We start from the raw sequence: 20,056 nt of genomic DNA, 5'->3' as shown, positions 1-20,056 counted from the left end.
TAAGATTTCTGATGTAATGAAAAGATCGAATAAGGCAGCTAATGTGTTGTGAAGCTTATGATACCACATTTTCAGCCATTTAACAGCAAGTTAACGTCAAAAGTTTATTTTGGCTTTCTGTAGTAAACTACCTGCTGATAGGTACAGGTGTGCTGTGAAAAAAAGTATTTACCCCCTTACAGATTACTTCTGTTTTTGCCATTTTTGTAACACTTCAAAATTTCAGATCATCAAACAAATTTATAATATAAGACAGCATTAATTGTTTGAAAATGTGGTTTTCAAACGCTATTTAATTTGTTAATGAAAATAAATGATCCACGCCAACCTGGACTGATGTGAAAGAATCATGAATTAAATGTGATTAACCACATTTCTTTGGCAATCACATAAAATCCCAACAAAATGCATTGAAGGTACAGTCTAGGTCTTCTCAATAACACAACCGGACTTCTTAAAGTACATCTAGTCATGAGGATGGAAATTTGGGTCAGAGAAATAGAGGCATCAGCACCTGTCTCAGCAGGTGGACACAGACAGGCCAACTTTAACTGGAGGGGCGCTAGGACCATGGGGAGGGTTTTTGCAAGGCTAAAACTCGTTTGAGTTCACAGCAGAGCATGCAGTTGTGCGTCTGTAACTGGGCTGTGCAGGCGACAGCGGAGGCCCGCACATTCACTGCGCACCTGGCGCTTTATTTGCACACAGAATAAAAGAGAAAGAGAGACTTATCTTCCAGAGAAATAGAGAGAGAGAAATGAAGATAAAAGAGGAGGGGTAGCTAACTGCCTGTGAAGATAATGAGGGAACCCTTGAGAAATGATCCTGATGGAGAGGAAAACCTGACTGGGATGTAAACACCGATCAACAGTCTCTGATCAGGAGGTATGGCTCGAATTTAAATGATTTTCTTAAAAACAAAATCATCTTTAGGTTTTTTGTTCACAGGTCACTGCGTGGCTGCATTTTAGAGATAAATGCCACACATGTAAAAAAGGATAAATATGAAAAATGCAAAAATGTCTTTAGTTAGGTTGTAATTTTGTGTTTACTTGAATTTATAGTCCTACTGAGCTGCAAAAACATTGCCTAGGATATTAAATGGCTAATATTTCATATTTTATTTTATATCTTTAAACTACAGTTTCTGTTACACAAAGACTGACATTGCACCAATTTCATGTTCTCTTTTTGTGTCTTTTTCTTAAAGTATTCTTAAAACGTTTTATTTGTATCTGGATGTGATTGTAAAAGTCTCAGGAAGGCCCTCTTTCTGTAAGCTCAGGACCAACAGGGTTTAAAAAGGAAACCAGTTTTATACCCGGTCCATCTTTAAGAAGCCTGACTGACAGTTGAACCATTCTGGAGCAGGTTAAAGGTCATTCCGCTGCCTACAGATTGTCTGTTCCAGCTGACATGTCTTCAACACATCAACATAAGGAGAAATCTGTACATATTTTTCTTGCCTCCTGTTCAGCGTTGAATGGGGCAGCTCATAGGTGTGCGGACGTGCCCCACCCTGTCTTGTTTAGGGAGCAATGATCTGTGTTGCCGCCCTGCCTCGACTTGCTGCTTTTCACTTTCCACTATAGTCATGCCATGAGAGCCCTGGGATCCACACTTTGCAGATGGGATCGAGTGTCTCCTTTCTCTCTCTGAATCTGTGCTGAAAGCCTTGCTCTTAATGAATGGCACCCATTTACCTCTGGATACCTGCTCAGCTCTTTATTACAGACCTTTCCCTGGAATTTGTTCATTACTTGTTGAGCCAAACAGACATTAAACTGCTTGTTTGCCTCCATCAGGGTGAAATCCTATTATCCTGGTAATCTAGATTATGGGAACAAAAGGGTCATTGTTGTCTTGCCACTCCAAATTCAGGCCTGGATTGCAACAATGAAATGTGTGAGCTGCACCCACTTGTAGAGATTTACCATAAACTGAGCATACAGTGTTAAAGTCCTAACTTACATTTTGAAGTAGAATTAGGTCTGGACTTTGACTAGACCATTGTAACCGATGACTTTGAACTAAACCATTCCATTGTAGCTCAGACTGTATGTTTAGTTCAGGGGTCTCCGATTCTAGCTTTAACTTTTAGATACATCTGACTCAAATAGCTGAATTACCTCTTCAGCATTTAATCAGGTTCTGCAAAGGCCTGCTAATGAACTATTTATGTAATTCGAGTGTGTTGGAACAGGTTATGTATCTATACTAGTTCCCAAGGATGGACTTGGAGAGCCCTTGTGTAGGGTATCTGTCCTGTCCTGACAGGGGAACCTCTGTCTCAAATTTGCAGCTTCTAACAGGTTTTCTTTCAGTATTGCCCCATATTTGGCTCCACCCATCTCCCCATCAACCCCACCTTCCCAGTCACAGCATGATGGTGCCTCCTCCCTAATGTAAAGGATGGCGTGTTCAGGGCATTTTGCATGTAGACCATGTTGTTTGCTATGTCCTCTACATGTCTTGTGGGAAACATAAAAGGGGATATTGTATGACTTTCTATCAAAACAACTTTCTTTTTTCCACTCTTTTTATAAAGACCCGAGTGGAATAGTTGTAGTCAGATGTGTACTCTTTCCATTTTCAGATGGTGAATTGAATAGTCCACAATGGGATGTTCATAGCTTAAGATTTGTTTTTTTAAACTAACCCAGGTTGTCTGGTGGGTTTCTGGGTCATTATAAAAGTTTAAATTAAACACAGCTGGACTCTACATATAAATTAGGTGACTTCTGAAGGTAATTGGTTGTGCTCGATTTTATTGCAGGATATCCAGAGTAAAGGGGCCGTGCCTTGCATCACATCAAATTATAATGATTTACCTTAGAGTTTGTGGTTGTGAACTCACAAAATGTGGAAAGGTTCAAGGATTGGGATTACTTTTACTTGACCAAGTCCACACCTCATGAATCTTCCTCAGAATGAGCTTCACAGTCCTCTCAAAGCTATGGTTATCCCTGTTTTTGTTAACCCCTCACACACATACACAAACAAACACTTTTTCCTTCCACCCAACTTACCATTGATATGCTTAAATACAGCACTAACCGGCTTCTTTACAAAAGTAGAGTTACAGATTGCTTGTTGCTATTGTTTTCTGTAGCTTGTAAGCGAGTTTCCTCATATATAACATTATCGTTTTGTATCTTTTCAGTGTTTTCCACGATGACGCCACATGAGATCACCATCTTAACTCACCTGCTCCTGCTCTTCCAGGACCTCCTCCCCCTTACCCTGTCTCTCCTCCAGCCTCCTCACAATCCACCCATGCATGTGCCCACCCTGGTCCCCCACACACCAACACCTCTGACCCGCTCCCGCTTCAGTGCCGAGGCCCAGCTGGACTTCACCACGCACTGCAACTACAGCTGCTTCCACAGAGGTGAGCAGGAGGAGCCAAGGGAGCAGCTAATGGAAAAATTGGCCTTTGAGACGCTGTATGGAGACGGCTTCCGCACCCTCACCACGGTGGAGGTAGAGGATGATGATGATGATGCTCTTCACCCGACTCACCTGCCTCCCTGGACGAGAGTGAAGCACAGGCGGATGAAGAGGCAGATCTACGGTGCAGACGGGCGTTTTAACATCCAAGGTGACAACTTCCTGCTGGATTATCCTTTCTCCACAGCTGTGCGCATCTCCACCGGCTGCACGGGCGTCCTCGTGTCTCAGCAGCACGTCCTCACTGCTGCCCACTGTGTGCATGATGGGAAGGATTATGTTCATGGGGCACGAAAGCTCAGGGTGGGCTTCCTGATCCCTCCATCCATCAATGGCACCAAAACCGGACGGATTCCCAACAAGAAGCCTCTGGTCCGCTGGGTGCGGGTGAAGCGTACTCGGGTACCAAAGGGCTGGATCCAGGGCCCTCAGGAGATCAGCATGGACTTTGACTATGCCCTGCTGGAGCTGCGCTGGCCTCACCGGCGTCCTTTCATGCGCCTCTGGGTGGCTCCCTCCTCTGATAATCTGGCAGGGAATCGCATCCACTTCTCCGGGTTTGACAGCGACCGTCCAGGGGAGCTGGTGTACAGGTTTTGCCCTGTTGAGGAGGAGTCCAGCGACCTAATATACCAGCACTGCGACGCCCGGCCCGGAGCCAGCGGCTCTGGAGTGTACGGACGGGTGTGGGACAACGCTTTGGAGCGCTGGGAAAGGAAGGTGATTGGGATTTTCTCTGGACACCAGTGGCTGGAGATAGATGGAGAGAACAGGGATTACAATGTTGCTGTTCGCATCACGCCTCTGAAGTTTGCCCAGATCTGTTACTGGTTGCATGGAAACCGACTAGACTGCACCCCAGACTAAAAAGGAGCACAATGTAATTTAAAAACACACAGGGTGAATGTTTTTAGATACTTCTGCAAACATCTGAGTGAAACAGACATATTTCCATGTAGGGGTCTGTCTTTGCACCAGTAAAAATCTGCTTTTGGCTCCATTTCCCCGATTTTCCCTCTCCTATATTTAATTGGCTCCCTGTAACCTCCCGCCCGTTAATTAAATCTGCCAGTGAGATCATCACAGCTTCTTTTTTGCCCAGTTAGATTAATGTCAGGGTTTCCACAATAACTACAGCTCCTAAAGAGGGAAAACCACTTTCTTCTAGTGCAGCAGCAGTCCTACTGTCGATTACTGTAATCTACTGAAGATAAATTATAATCCTCCCTGCTCTTTTATCTGCATCATACTTTGGTTATTTTGGCAATTCTCCATTTATAATACAGTTCCTTCTCCTCCCTCCTGCACGCAACTGAAAAGTAAATAAATAATAAAACTGCTTTTTAACATTCCATCTGACATTATAGATTTCTCATAATTGACTGGAAACAGAATGTTAACTTAATTTTTTGAGAAATGCTTGATATTTTAATAAACAGAGATTTAAGTTTGTGTAAAGTCCTTTTTTTTAAAGCAGTGTTAGGCTGCCCTCTTGTGGTCACGATAATTACTGCATCTTTCCACTTTATTGTTGCAGACTTTTATCTATCAATTAAAAAGAGCTCCCTACAGAGTTAACGTGTTTTAAAAGCATAATTGGACATGGATAGAAGAAATACGGCGGTCTGATTCTATGGTCCAACTCATTCATGACAAAATTCCATATTTTCCCAGGATGGATGGATGAATGGAAATAATCTGATGGAGGTGATGATGAATGGATAAATTAAATAATGGGTGGACAAACAAGTGGCTAGATGACGGAACAGAGACGTAATACGAATGAATGTATTATGGATGGCGAAATGGAAGAATACATAAACTGATGAAACGAAAATATGGATGACCAAATATAGATGGATGAACAAAGATGGAAGGATGGATGATGAAAACATATTTATGAAACTGACGCATAAAAAATGGGAGGGATAGACAAGGGGAATGGATAAATTCATGGAGACAGATGGATAGAAAATGGATGAATAAAACTACAAGTGGGGGCGGCTCCGGTTGGCGGGCTGGTATGAGCCATGTGGATCCCCTCTTTTGTACATAGCCCCCTCTCCGGAGGTGGATGGGGGTTGTTGGGGACTGGGTTCGCGGCGGGGGGGCGGGGGCCAGGCCGGGGTCACCCGGAACTGGGCGGTGCCGACGCTGTCTGCCTGCCTCTGCCCCAGGAGGGAAGGGGACCACTTCCTGGGTCCGGGGACTGGTTGCCCCTAGGGGGTACCGACGCCTGGACCTGGGAGTATAGAGTATGCATGGGGAGTGAGTGAGTGTAAGACGTCCATTGTTGTTTGTCTTTACGTTGCGTGCGAGTGATTTTATGTGTATGCATGAGGGTGGGAGTGGGTGATTGTGACTGTGTGCCTGTTTTTTTTTTTTGTGACAGGTTGGGTCTGCTCCCTCTCCTGGATCAGCTTAGCCCCCCCATGGAGGGCCTATTTCCTCCCCGCCACACTACCTGCCGGTGGTTGGAGTCTCTGCCCGCTGGTGTACTTGTGGTTCTCGGTATCCGGGGCCGGGTGCTTTGGTGAGTGCTGGCTCACTCCCGGTGGCTTCTTGCCCTGGGGCCTGGCCCCCTGGGCTCTGTCGGGCCTCTGCTTGGGTGGTGGTGTGTCCCGGGGTCTTGGGTCTCTGGGTCCATGGCTGGATCTGCTCGGGCGTGGACGGCTGCCGGCGGGGCCTGTGGACTCGTCGCTGAGCTCCCTGGGGCTTCTGCACTGTCGCTGCTGGGTGGTTCCCCTGGGACTCTCCACTGCTCTCGGTAGTCCCGGCGGTGGTTCTCCTGGGGTTCCTGTGCTTTGGGGGGCCTTTGGATGTCTGTGGCTTGGATCTCCTCAGTGTCCGTCCAGGGACCATGGGGCAGGTCTGTGGGTCCTCACACTCACTATTGCATATTTTTGTGGAGAAACCTTGTATACAAAAGCTTCAGGTGTTGACAGATACACAGATCTTCTATATCGGGCTGTACCTCTCACTAAATACATTTTACATTCATAAGTACCGTGTACTATTTTATTTAAAAAAAAAAAAAAAAAAAAAAACAGCTGCAGGTGTATAAGCAAGCAGGGTGTAATCTTTTATTCTCTTCATCCTTCTTTCTCTCCTCCACTCCTTCCTCATTTTCTCCCATCTCTCTTTTTTGAGCTTCTTTTTTCCTTTTCATTTCAGTCTCCGTGTCCGTAACAATTGAAATATTCCCAAAGAAGTTTATAATAAAGTTTCTTTTATAAATATCAAGCAGAGCTTTAAAGCATTAGCTGCGATACTCTGCTGTCCAGGACACAGTAAAAAAAAATAATAATAAAAAACGACAGGCGGCTAAACAAACTGATGGAGATGGAACAGACAAATAGATGAATGAATGGGTGGATGGATTTTAATTTGACAATAGCCTAGAAATTTTCCCATACTTATCCAGACCTGGAAACACTTAAATTCCCACCAACATAGGAACCCTGTTAATGTGGCACAAGCCTGAACTTATGAGTACATTTTGTGATTATGTAGTATAAACAAAAATGTATAAAACCCTTAAAAGAGAAAAACCATGTCACTGAGCTTAAAAGGACAATAAAGACAAGTGCAGTAACAGTCAGTAGTTTAGTGTTTTTTATTAGAGATAAGGAGACGATACAAAACATCCACCCTTCAGTTTTTAGCCTCAACGGACTGGTCATCCTTCATTTACACATCGCTCCCCACCAGACCATCATCAACACCAACGTTTTTAAAACAAGGAACTCTTTGTTTTAACAAGTACGAGGAATGTTATGTTTACTACATCGAATGCCAAGTTCTCCCGACACAACAGGAAATAAAAAGGAATCACTCAAGTTTTCAGAATTGCAGGTTTGATGAGAACAGAAAAAAAAATAAAAAATGAAGGCATGACAAAACAAAAATATTTAACCGTGTTCCCCAGAGGTTTTCATACGTCTTGTGCAAACAAGAGTGAATTAGTTCATACTACACCTAGTCTCAACTACACACAAAACTTAACTAGAAGTTTGGCAAAAACAAAATTATGTAGTTGGAATATTTGCTCTGTTATGATGTGATGGTTGGAAAACTAAAAGGTTGTTTTCTGCCACTTTCTCTGACATATTTCATGTGGAACCTGAAAAGAACAAAACCCTGTCCTTAAATGTGAATAAGTGCATTGAAATTTCATCATCCTTCATCATTTGTATCTTTAGGTGTGTTTTGTTCTTTTTCCTTATGTTGCATGAACTGGAACAACAGTCAGCCTGTTTTTTGTTTTCTTTGTCCCTTGACCCTCAAACCCACCCACTGTAACCCTCCCCAGAAGTCCCACAGATGGTTCTGCTTTTGCCCCTTTCTCCACTCCCAACTGGAATGAACAGCTAAACCCAACTGATGATGTGTCTGAGAGGCTTCGATCAAAGCCGGAGGAGGAGAGTCATATTTATATAGGAGATCCTTCCAGGGTGACTACTGACGAGCCACCGAGCTTCTCTGCCAGGGTGCGTCGGTCTTTGAGGTCTTCCAAACCGTTCACCTGCCACTCGTGCTTAATGCCTAAAACACAAACATAGAGCAGCTTAAAACACGGGAGCATCATCTGCTCGCATGGCTGATGTTAAGAATAGCTCGTATCAATTGTTGGGGAACAAATATTCAGATTTCCCAGATTTAAAAAAAGAAATGCTCATTGGTGATATTTAAAATTTAGAGTTTCCTCTATTCATTAAATGCATCAAAACCAAGAACTTTTACTTTTTTCGGTGGATAAACATGTCAAGAGCACGATTTTATGTATTCAGATTTTATTAGGAAAAAAAAAAAAAAGTTGTTGAAACCAGATAATTACACAAGTGCATTAAAATGCAACCCTTTCCTTCACCGTCTGACATTAAACCACACTAAACCTTTATTATTTACGGTAAATACCAGACAAAATGAGCAGGAGAATGTTATTACTTCCATCTAAAGGAAAGAGACCAGAGCTTTGTGTAGGCCGCTCCAAATCAATGACTTTGTCCTTCTGCCACCTTTTAACCAACTTCAACCATGTAAAAGACCCATTTGTGACCCAGCTTCGACCTTCTGGCTGATGTGCAGACATTCAATATTTCTACACAATCTTCAATGATTCCATCTATTTTGTGAAGTGCACTTGTCCCCCCCCCCCCCCTGCAAAAAACACTCGTAGCATGATGCTGCCACTACCGTACTTCACAGCTGGGATGTTCTCAGGCATGTACTCTTACCAGTTCCTGCAAGGATCTTCACAAACTCTCGGCTTTGTTCTGGGGTTGACGCACATTTCTCCACTAAAACTTATTTCTCTGTCAGACCCACAACCTCTCTGTCCTGAACAGTGAGATGACTGGACATTCCCATGCTGCTCATACTTGCTTTAAACAGTTTGAACAGATGAATGCGGCACCTTCAGGAATCTGCAAATTGAACCAGACTAGTGGAGGTCCACAACTCCCCTCTTTGTACCTTGAGTGATTTCTTCTGATTTGTCACAACAAACGAATCTTAAAATCCCAACAGACCGAGAAATGGAAAAGTTTAGTCTGTTAGAGAGGAAATAAAACAGCTTGTCTTTTTACAGTGAATGTAATGTCTCAACTGTGCACGGTTAAGCATATGTGGAATAATCTTGTAATTTCTTCATTTTCTGTTGAATTTGAAACTATTAAACTACTAATAAAAAAAACATCAGCACATTTTCTACCTATTGTGGGTTTTAGTCCATTAGAAACTATCTGAATCAATCAGGACTGACAGCGGCAGTTCAGACCAATTCAGTCGTAACAGTTTTTAATCACACATTTAAAAATATGCATTTTATACGGGTTAACCCTCCGCAACTGCATGGATGAAATGTTTGGCAGGGTACAATTCAAGCGCTATACATGCAAACCCTGCATGCCAGTAATACATCTTGCTTATTGGATGGAGTTTCAGTCCTGGATCCCCATTCCTGATGTTTTAGAGGCCAAGACGCTAAAGCTTAGAGTGGTGAAGAAAAATGTGATTTAATCATAATGGATATTGTCATTAACATATTAAGCAATTGTATAGCAATTACATGGTTTCCTTGTATCGTGCAGACCCATTTTTAACCAAGTCTTTTGAATAATAACATTTCTGTGCTGCATTTATATCTGAAGAAATAAAACTATAAACACATTTCAGCCATTTGATTGTTTTTCTTTTTTTAAAGAGCAACGCATGAACATAAACCTGATGTTAGTCAGGTCACCTGCTGGAGTAGTCAGGCCTGCTTTATAGCAGACATGATACTTGTGTTATAATATAGTGATGGTGGCACTCCTTTAGTTTCCACATCATGGTTCAATGTTTTTAGAGAGTGAAAATATTTCCATACCACCAAATTTGTCATTCCTGCAATTATGGAAACGATGCAGGAGCGTACATTCTGCCAGCTGACCAGCAGTGTGTAGCAACAGGTGGGAGAGTACCAGAGCTAGATTAATTTATACTTCATATATCTGCAGAAAACCCCCGTGTCTCTGTCTAAATAAAAAGCCTTAATCTTCAGAAATTATGCGATGGAAAATTTGGGGGTTTAAAAGCATTCACATAACTTGATGGCGCCGTACCTAGCAGCCAGCTGATGGCGCCGTACCTAGCAGCCAGCTGATGGCGCCGTACCTAGCAGCCAGCTGATGGCGCCGTACCTAGCAGCCAGCTGATGGCGCCGTACCTAGCAGCCAGCTGATGGCGCCGTACCTAGCAGCCAGCTGATGGCGCCGTACCTAGCAGCCAGCTGATGGAGAGCATGGACTAAACCGGAGTAGATGTTCGGTACACTCAGGTAAGGTCACGAGTCCCCCACACACACAGCTACTCACCTTCAAATTTCCTCTTAATAGCATCTTTTGAGCTGGCATAGATCATCTTGCTCTTCAGAGGAGCACTATCTGGCGCCCTGGAAGAGAAAATATTTTAGCCTAAATCCACCTCTGACTGTGATTAAGCCATCAGTGCAATAATAATCCTCACCAGAAGATAAAGACCAAGTCCTCCTTCTTTGTTTCTTTGGTCTCATAGGTGGCGTCATACAGAGCGTAGCGGCAGTCGTCTGGGGGCAGCATCTTGACAAAGTCCTGGTACGGGTCCATGACTGTGTTTCCGATGTCACCCAGCAGAATTTCTTTGCCCTCATCCAGGACTATGTTCTTCAGGTCCTTGCTCAGGCAGAAAAGAATGGCCTTCTTCCTCTTTCTTTTCTCGTCCTCGTTTGCCTGAGCCTTACGGACCTTCATGTCATTGAAGACAGCGATGACTTCATCTGTGACTTTCACACCGGAGGCCTGCGTAAAGAGCCAACAGTTAAACAGGACCCAATATTGGAAAACATATTTTTCAGCTAAACACGGGAAAGGGCCATGTTTTGTAACTCGTTGAACATATATTCTACCATTTCCCCAAGAAACAAAGCCAGAAAACTAGTTTAACATAACTGAAAATTAGAGATAATTTATTGGTCAAAAATCGTCACTAGCCTGTTTTCTCTCAACTGACCGCTGGATTCAAAATTACTACCTCCATCAAAAAAAATCTGCTCCCTTTTTTGCTCGTTTTTAGTTATGGAAATGGAGAGCAGACAAATCAAACAAATAAATCAAAATCAAATCAAAATAGGTGGGTTGGACCCTGAAGATAATTAGAAACTAATATTAGAAAAGCCTGACTGGTCCACCTCTAGTAAAAACAGAAGTTTTACAGTTTCACAAATAATTTTATAAAAGTACCAAAAAAAAAAAAAAAAAAGAAATGGGCCAACCTCCCCTTGAAGAAACCACTGAAAATATGTAAAATCAAATTAAAGGGACACATGCTTTGACGGATACGATTGTTATTGTAATCTTCCTTTGTGTTTGATTCAAATCTAGTTTCTATCCAACAACCTACATCACCTATTTCTCTTTAATTAGTTTTTTTCTCTCGCCCATAGACTGCTGGAGATGGGCACCAGCTCCCCCGTGACCCACTATGGAATAAGCGGTAGAAAATGACTGACTGACTGACTAGTTTTTTTTTTTTTTTAAACAATTGTTAAATTAAAACAATGGTTGTACCAATAAAAGGCTAAAAAGTTTCCCCCAATATGCTCAAACAGTAAACAATTAAACTAGATACATCCCTTCATTGCATAACTGCATCCAAACTAAAATTTAATGTTTTGCATCTGTAAAAAGCATCCAGAAACAGCATGCCGTTTATTTTTAATTTAATAAAAATCTGAGCGTTTAGGGATACATGCTTCCATGTATAAATTGGGAAAATCTTGTAATGTTCTTTTTTCAATCAAGGCTCCTGCAGCATACATGTTATTAGTTTTAAAAGACAATTTTGTTATAGTTATGTCCCGATTAAAATCAAAGTTCAAACATTGGACTTTGCATCTTGTAAGTGCTTAAAAAGAAAAATGAGGCATTACAGGCTTGATCAGCACATCTTCACTAGAAAACAGGTCAATATGTCTTGATTCCAGCATTTAAATACAAATATAGGCTTTCCTGAACTTTAAAAACCGTCTTTTAGGCCTCAAATTCATGGGTTCACAGAAAGACACAACCACAGGGACAACTGCTGCAGTTGGACAGCTGTGACTACTTAAGTACACTGACCACAGACACTGTGGAGCAGAGGAACCCGAGAGGACAGCATGTGACTATCACACGCTGCAAGAATCCTCCCAATGGTGGTGTCTGATAAGATGGATTGAAGCACGTAAGGTGTGGTCATGACAGGCCGTTAGCAGTGGTGGTGCTGAGATAGAGCAGTTAATAATAAATAAAGGTCTGATGGAGGAAATACTGAACAGGGAAATATGGAAAGTCCTGCAGGTACAAAATCCACCTTAAATCTGAATACCAAATAAAATGATAGGCGTGTCTATACTTTGTGTCTCCTATTAGGCCACTAGGTATAAAACATTACATAAGCTCCTTTGTGGTAGGATTCATGCATTTCTGCAATAAAGATGAACATGTGGGTGAGGCTGTGGTCAGGAATTATGCGTTTCAGTGTGGAGCGCAGCTTAAAAAAACTTATATATATATATATATATAAATAAAAAAAACAATAAATCCTCTGTTCAAAAACCAAATTCAAATGAGTCACAATGCCAAGTCACAAACGGTCCATAAATTCACTCAAGTCTTCTGACTGTTTAGCCCACGTCACCTCATGAAAATACCGTGTCAGGCAGAGAAACTTATCTACCAACAATGTCAATGGAGGGAGGGAGACAATGAAAAGGAAGTAGGCCAGGAAAGACGGGAAAAGAACCAAACTGCAGAACAGCACAAGCAAGCCTGTGTTTGCTCAGGGGGTTAAAAGCTGGTATGAGATAGCAGGGAATTGTAGAGGACTGATTAACCAGAAAACAGCTGAATGCCTTTAGTTAATAAGTAAGTGCTTCTTGAATATTTATTACATGATCTTTGTGCAGCTATGCCCATTTTAAAAAACACATCCAGAACTCTGTAATAGGAATATAAAATAAATCTCTCACTCTGCTCTCCGCTCATCTGATCTAAACTATTTATGAGGTTACTGCAACATTCAGAGTTCAAGAACCACTGAGCGCAATTTTACCAATAGTCCTTATTCAAATCCAATGGTTAACTGATGGCAATGTTTGACGTAATTTGGTCAACAATCTGCTGGAGGTTCGGTGTAGATGCCTGTGGGTCTCAGACGGAAACTGAAAACCAAAGTTGACTAAACATTTAAACTCGAAGCTTGTTATGAACCAGTAGTTGACATCATCATTGTGTAGATCTTTTGTTAACATTTAGAGCAGAAATAACCATGCGTTTAGGCAAGTCATTAAAAGCTAAGATGAGCAACTTTAAGAAAATAAAAGAGTCAGGTTTTCTATATTTTTAGGGTGCATTCATGCACACCTGGAGAATACAGTCAACTCCATACGTTTGAGGCCTGTGTAATAATCCTAGACTTTAATACAGTATGCATAAAAAAATAATTAAAAATCAACATACTTTTCCTATTTTTGTGCATCAGTAATAGATAAAAAGGTGCATATTTGGTTCTATCTGGAGTCTTAAATGTACACTGACGGTAAAATTAGCCTCCTTGGTTATTTATGTCGGTCAGTGAAATGATGTGATGGGCCTTTACATTACTGGCAGGATGCGCAGCTACAAAAACAAGATGCGACAGTCAGCTTTTAGCCTCTGCTAAACAGCACATCCAGCTCCCAAAAACCGTGGTTACATAACTACAATTATTTTATACGACCTTTAAAAAAAAAAAAAAAAAAATGGAGTAATGGCAAGAAGTGTGCACACAGCGAGCAAAGGAGCATGGAAAGGATTGCAGTAGTGTTATAAAACGGCAGGAGACAAAATGGTCTTTGCACCAAATTCAGGGTGGGGCCATGAACGCAGCACATGTGAGCGCTAGCTTGCTATATAAGGCAAAACTATCCAAAGAGACACAATATCAAATATCCCCTGTTAATTTAGCATTGCAGTAGAACAAGAAATACGTCTATTTAGAATCAAAAAGGAGCTCGAATAGCTTGATCTGCAGAACAAGCGCGACAGATACGGAGAGTGAAGAGGCGGCGTAGAGACAAAGAAGGAGAAAATCTCAGCTAGCGCCAGTCATGCCAACAGCTAACCCAGCTAGCACCGCTGCACCTGCCAGCGAGGCGCTCTCACGGTCTGGAGGTGTAATAATGGAAACACGATGCAGTGAAAACATCGGCGCAGCGTCATGGCAACGCCGTGGACTTTACCTCAGACAATTCCCTGCGTGACACACGAAGACAGCCGAAATGGCGCCGGTTGTTTTAGGACATTTGGTTGCTTATCTGCCCATTTAGAGCCCTCCTGTCAGAAAAATATCCAGCTCGGGTTGTTCGCTAAAGCGAATATATTCACAATAAATATGGCTGCGTTGTGTTACACGAGCTAAAACCCCCCCGGACAGCACAGCTATCCACTGCCTGGCCCATGGGTTGCTAACTGTGGCTGCTGCAGCCAACCGGTCTGTCGTGTTTGACGGGAAACCACCAAAACCATCAGTGAAATAAAAACAAATTTAACCTAACAAATACCGACTGCTTTCAAAACACTTTTATTACAGACAACGGGAGCAGCGACGCCGTTTTAAACGACCAAAACCGCCGTCAAAAAAAACCTACCATGGTCGCAGCTGGGAATAGTTCGGGATCTGGAAGAAATTGAATGGACCGATGACGAATGGACTTTATACATTGCGGGAGCGCGCCCAGAAGCGCGTTCCCGACCGCAGCGGCGTGCATGAAGCATGCGCGCATGTGCACTAAAGGCTATAATCCGACTGCTTTGTCTGCTGTTTGATCTTTGATGTTTTTATGACACTGAAAAATGTTATTATTTCTTATATTTTTATAGACCTGACTATAATAAAACTGGTATTTTTTTTTGTTTTTAAATGAAATGGTAAAAATGCTTATTTTATGTATCTAATCCCAATATTCCAATAATAATTTAATTTTCCCGCCTACAAAGTGTTAACACATCTAATTTAACGAATTGTACTTAAAGACATAAGTAGTAAATTGCTTTATTAAATGTAAAAAAATGTATATTAATTAATATAATAGATTAATATGATTATGCACGTGACCAATAATTACCCTAATTTTACTGCAGTTCCGCAAAGTGAAGACGTGCAATTAATTATTTCGTGAGAGTCGCGCAGCTGCCTGTCTGGGATAAAGAAGCGGTCTTTTAGGGGTGGGAGGAAACCCTCCACCGTCCCTCCTTTCTCCTCCCCCTTTGTGCCGTTTTTGTTGAACTCACTTCCAAATATGGAAGTCGAACGGCCGGGTGCACGCGCCTCGCTCACGGCGCAGAGAGAGGAGGGGGGTGCCACGGCGCCCAACACCATATAAGGAAACAAGGGACAAGAAATTGGCTGCGCGAGATTTTTGTAGAGCATCGCGTGGTGGGATTCGGAGGGGAGAGGGGGGAGGATGAGAGAGGCAGATACCTAGCTGAAGGAGGGACAAGGATGACTCACTAAATTCAGATATTTATTGAAGGGATACAAACACTTCAGTGTCCCAAGAACCTGGATAGAATAAAGGCATTTCTCAGCTTTAGCTGACTAAACCTGAGGATGGTGGTCCTGAGGTACACTCTGAATTGACAGAAGTCCACAGAGGCCAAATCTCAAGGTTCCTGTCACGTCAAGACAACTAATTTAGGTCATGTTTTTCCAGGTCTGGATGAGTGTGAAAAAATATATTTATTCCCTTTACTTTATTCCTCTTTTATGGTATAAAGGCCGTACCCATCCATCCATAGAATTAGATTTTTGGTATTTTATGAAGGTATTTTCCTGTGTTTCTACACTGGCACCCAATCTAATTTCTTCCAAATGCAACTGTGATCATTGTGGTCAAACAATTAAACATTAGTTTTATCAGACTGCGAAACATATCTCTAAAAAAATCAAGGTGTTTGTGAACACTATGATGTTTGAATATTTCCCAGGGCCCGTCTTCACAAATAATCCTAACACTAAAAGAAGCTCCTAGTGATGTCTTTTTAAGAAAATAATTCTCCCTCTGTGAAATAAAAGTTATTCACGAAGCACCTTAGGCCTTAAGAAAGCTCCTACGGTAGGGAAATGTTTGGAGTAGTGAGGAGGACTTTTAGTGAACCTAAAAGTGTCTTAAGCAGAGAAGATGGCAGAAAGACAGAGAAGAAAGGAGAGAAATTCTCATGAGTACAATGAACAATTTATTAATAAAACGCCACTGGCTTAATCGCGCAGGGATCCACCCCCTAAACAGTCGGGTAAATGAACACATAAACTTCTATAACAATCATACAATTATTAATATAGCGATAAGATAATTGCCCTGCGATGGATTGGCGACCTGTCCAGGGTGTACCCTGCCTCTCGCCCGTAGACTGCTGGAGATAGGCACCAGCTTCCCTGTGACCCACTATGGAATTAGCGGCAAAGAAAATGAATGAATGAATGAATGAGATAAGATTAGCTTTATCATCCCCCTAGGGGGAAATGATAACATTTCAGCAGCAGCACAGGGTTAAGGTGCACCTAGTAAGGTAATATTAGGAAGGATAAATAAATGATAGAAACAATACTGAATAATCATGAATAAACATTGTACAAAATTCCAAACAATATACAGGTCCTTCTCAAAATATTAGCATATTGTGATAAAGTTAATTATTTTCCATAATGTCATGATGAAAATTTAACATTCATATATTTTAGATTCATTGCACACTAACTGAAATATTTCAGGTCTTTTATTGTCTTAATACGGATGATTTTGGCATACAGCTCATGACATCCCAAAATTCCTATCTCATAAAATTAGCATATCATTAAAAGGGTCTCTAAACGAGCTATGAACCTAATCATCTGAATCAACGAGTTAACTCTAAACACCTGCAAAAGATTCCTGAGGCCTTTAAAACTCCCAGCCTGGTTCATCACTCAAAACCCCAATCATGGGTAAGACTGCCGACCTGACTGCTGTCCAGAAGGCCACTATTGACACCCTCAAGCAAGAGGGTAAGACACAGAAAGACATTTCTGAACGAATAGGCTGTTCCCAGAGTGCTGTATCAAGGCACTTCAGTGGGAAGTCTGTGGGAAGGAAAAAGTGTGGCAGAAAACGCTGCACAACGAGAAGAGGTGACCGGACCCTGAGGAAGATTGTGGAGAAGGGCCGATTCCCCCACTATGGAATAAGCGGTAGAAAATGACTGACTGACTGACAATATGCTAATATTTTGAGAAGGACCTGTAGTACAGATTTAAATATTTACAAACTGTAAAATGCTTTCAAAAATAAACATCTGGAAAAAAATGTAAAAAAGTCGAAAGAAAATTTACATGCATAAATATCAACTGAAAACAAGATAAAGTACAATAATCTAAGCACTATATACATAGAAGGACGATGTAAATGAGGTGAATAAGTATTTGCTGTATTGTTCATGATGATGTCAGCAGCCTCAGTCTAAATGGTCTTCTCCCCGTCTGTGGAGAAGGTCTCTGGTGTGCTGCTATCTCCTCTCCAGCTTCTGAATGCAGCAGGAACCAGAGCTGCTCACAGTCCAGCCTGGTGCTGAAAGCAGAGGGAACGACACATTGATCTGCTGGGAATCCCTGTTCGTTCGCACCAAATCTACCTTTCAACACTCCTCTCCTTCCCACCTTTTGTCCTCACAGGTGAGTGTCCACATTAAAATCAAACAGATGAAGTAGGAAAATGACCAGCATGGTCAGTGAACATTAATATAACCAAATTAAAATAATGACGAGCATGTAAATAAGCTATTTGATGCTGTGTGACAATTTATTCAATAAGTTTCATCATCATGACTTACATATTTCTGAATCCACTCCATATTCTACATCATTTAGTTTCTCCATTGATTACTAGCAGCACATTTGTTTTATTTTTTCTTCTTTTTCCACAACCAATCACAGCTCTTAGAAGACGTCACACCTATCAGTGGGGTCAACCACATCTCACTAAGTTAGGAATTTCTGTCGTCTTCTCACTCAGTCGCTCTAAGCAGCAATGCACTCTGAAGCTGAGATTCTTTGCCAGGAATTTGCAATTTATTAAAAGTTAGGAGCTCTCTGAAAGGACTCCGAGGATCATTGAGAATACGGGCCCTGGTGCTTATACTGGCGCATAATTGTTTAAGCAGATGAACGTGGCACCTTCAGGCATCTGGAAGCTGTACTCAAGGATGAACCAGACTTGTGGAGCTCCACAATTCTTTTCCTGATATGTTCCCATTTCTCCATGATGTCACACAAAGTAGGAGCGTGTTTAAGGTGTTGCTTTAAAATAGACCTAGTTATGCCTCCATTAAACACAAATGCTGTGAATTAGATCTATCATTTGGGCTTTCTCAATTATTAAAAAAGGTAATTACTTACTTATTCTTGCATTTCAATTCAATTCAAAAATACATTATTCATCCTAAAGGGAAACTAAATGTTGTAGCTCAGATGGAAATAAATTTGCTAATCCAAAACAGATCTAAAACAGGAAAGATTTAGCCTGGCTTCATGTCTGAAAGTGGAGAAGAAAAGGTTGGGTTTCTTTTATGGTTGCAAACATCTGGTTTCAATTGTTTGCAGCTCTATAGGCTCTATGGATCATACAGTATCATAAATTCAAATGTAAACTGACAAAAAGAACAGCCTGGGCAGGTGTAGTAACTGTGCCAATCTCTGTTTATTCTTTATGAAACAGCATCATGTCAAACCCATGGTCATCAAATCACAGCAGGAGATTTGTTACATTTGCTGTTACTACAATATTGCATGCATTTGTTTCCCACTTTTGGAATGGGCTCTGTGCCACAAACACCAAAAAGGAGGAAAAGTGCAAAAATAACTTATTGTAAGCCATCTACAAGTTCACTCCTCTTGTGGAAAAAGGAGAGGAATACAGGGAACAACACAATGGTGAAAACACGAGATTTCTATAATCACTTTTGGCCCTAAATTCTTGCACATAGTTTCAAGCATTCACTCTAAGGGTAAAGCTCTAATTTTAATCTTTGTGTGTCTCCACTCTGCGTACTATTCTAAAAATGGTAAATGAACTGAACTTATATAGCGCTTTTCCAGTCATACAGACCGCTCAAAGCACTTTATATTAGAGCCACATTCACCCAATTGCACTCACTAACACTCACACATTCATACACCAATATGCAGATCAGTAGGCAACTTGAGGTTAAGTGCCTTGCCCAGGGGCACATGGCAGGAGGAAGCTGGAATCAAACCCACAACCTTCTGATTGCAAGACAACTACTCTTCCTACTGAGCCACAGTTGCCTCTACAGAAATGGAGGACATTGTTGCAAATAATAAACAGGTTTAATCCACCACCAAGCTCCTTCTGATAGGCTGTATGAAGCACTGCATGGCCCCAAAAAAATAAATCCTGTTTGTGGGGACTGAAAAACAGAACTGATTTGTCAACTTGCAGATGCAAAACAATCTACCTGGCCTAAATTTAACCAACACGTGTAGAACATTCGATGGAGACATTTCAAGCTGTAATTGCTATAATTAAATTGGTTCTTAGGAGTAAGAAACTTTCAGCTGAAAGATTAAATATTATGTTTACCTAGAGATTAAACACCAACATGAGCTTTTTATAAGACAACAGAGATAAATTAGTGTTGTTTCTCAGTTTGCCTGAAAGCCCAGATTCTAACATGTAAATATAAATATTACATTACTGATGTTTGATGCAAGCATAATTAGATTTATAATCCCAACCCGTAAAAACAGGAGCAGCCACAGCCAATTACTGCTGGCTTATTTTGTATTCTGCTCAGTTTAAACATCATGGTTGTTCTGTGTTCAGGATTAAGGGTCCTGTATATTTCCTGGAGTTTATTGCAGACTATATAAAATTGTAGAAGAAGAAACAGAATAATTTAAGCACATTACAACATTTAAAGCTAACTCTTTGGCTGACTGATCATTTCCATTTGTACGCTGGTGATTTGACCTTATTATTCTAGAACAGTTTTTCTTTTGAGTTGAAAGTGAG

General features: G+C 41.4%; 2 protein-coding genes across 3 annotated transcripts; one reads left to right on the top strand and one right to left on the bottom strand.

Annotated features, from left to right (window-relative positions):
• The first annotated feature begins 621 nt into the window (after positions 1–621).
• Positions 622–4,902, top strand: LOC124860433 (serine protease 23). Its single transcript, XM_047353764.1, has 2 exons — positions 622–885; positions 3,164–4,902. The coding sequence occupies exon 2, from the start codon at positions 3,175–3,177 to the stop codon at positions 4,315–4,317; it is 1,143 nt and encodes a 380-aa protein (XP_047209720.1). The 5' UTR covers positions 622–885; positions 3,164–3,174; the 3' UTR covers positions 4,318–4,902.
• A 2,148-nt stretch (positions 4,903–7,050) lies between these two features.
• Positions 7,051–14,789, bottom strand: cfl1 (cofilin 1). 2 transcript variants are annotated; one of them, XM_047354044.1, is made up of 4 exons: positions 14,639–14,789; positions 10,459–10,769; positions 10,308–10,384; positions 7,051–7,995 (listed from the first exon to the last, which is right to left on the bottom strand). In XM_047354044.1, exons 1-4 carry the CDS (start codon positions 14,771–14,773, stop codon positions 7,883–7,885), a joined length of 636 nt encoding a protein of 211 aa, XP_047210000.1. In that variant the 5' UTR covers positions 14,774–14,789; the 3' UTR covers positions 7,051–7,882. The 2 variants fall into 2 exon arrangements, with proteins under 2 accessions (XP_047210000.1, XP_047210001.1); XM_047354045.1 differs by lacking the exon at positions 14,639–14,789 and adding an exon at positions 14,231–14,367.
• Between the last annotated feature and the right edge of the window lie 5,267 nt (positions 14,790–20,056).

This window comes from Girardinichthys multiradiatus, chromosome 23 (genome assembly GCF_021462225.1).
Source record: "Girardinichthys multiradiatus isolate DD_20200921_A chromosome 23, DD_fGirMul_XY1, whole genome shotgun sequence".
Taxonomy (NCBI): domain Eukaryota; kingdom Metazoa; phylum Chordata; class Actinopteri; order Cyprinodontiformes; family Goodeidae; genus Girardinichthys; species Girardinichthys multiradiatus.
The sequence above is the reverse complement of the archived record's forward strand: the minus strand, read 5'-3'. Positions and strand labels throughout refer to the sequence as shown.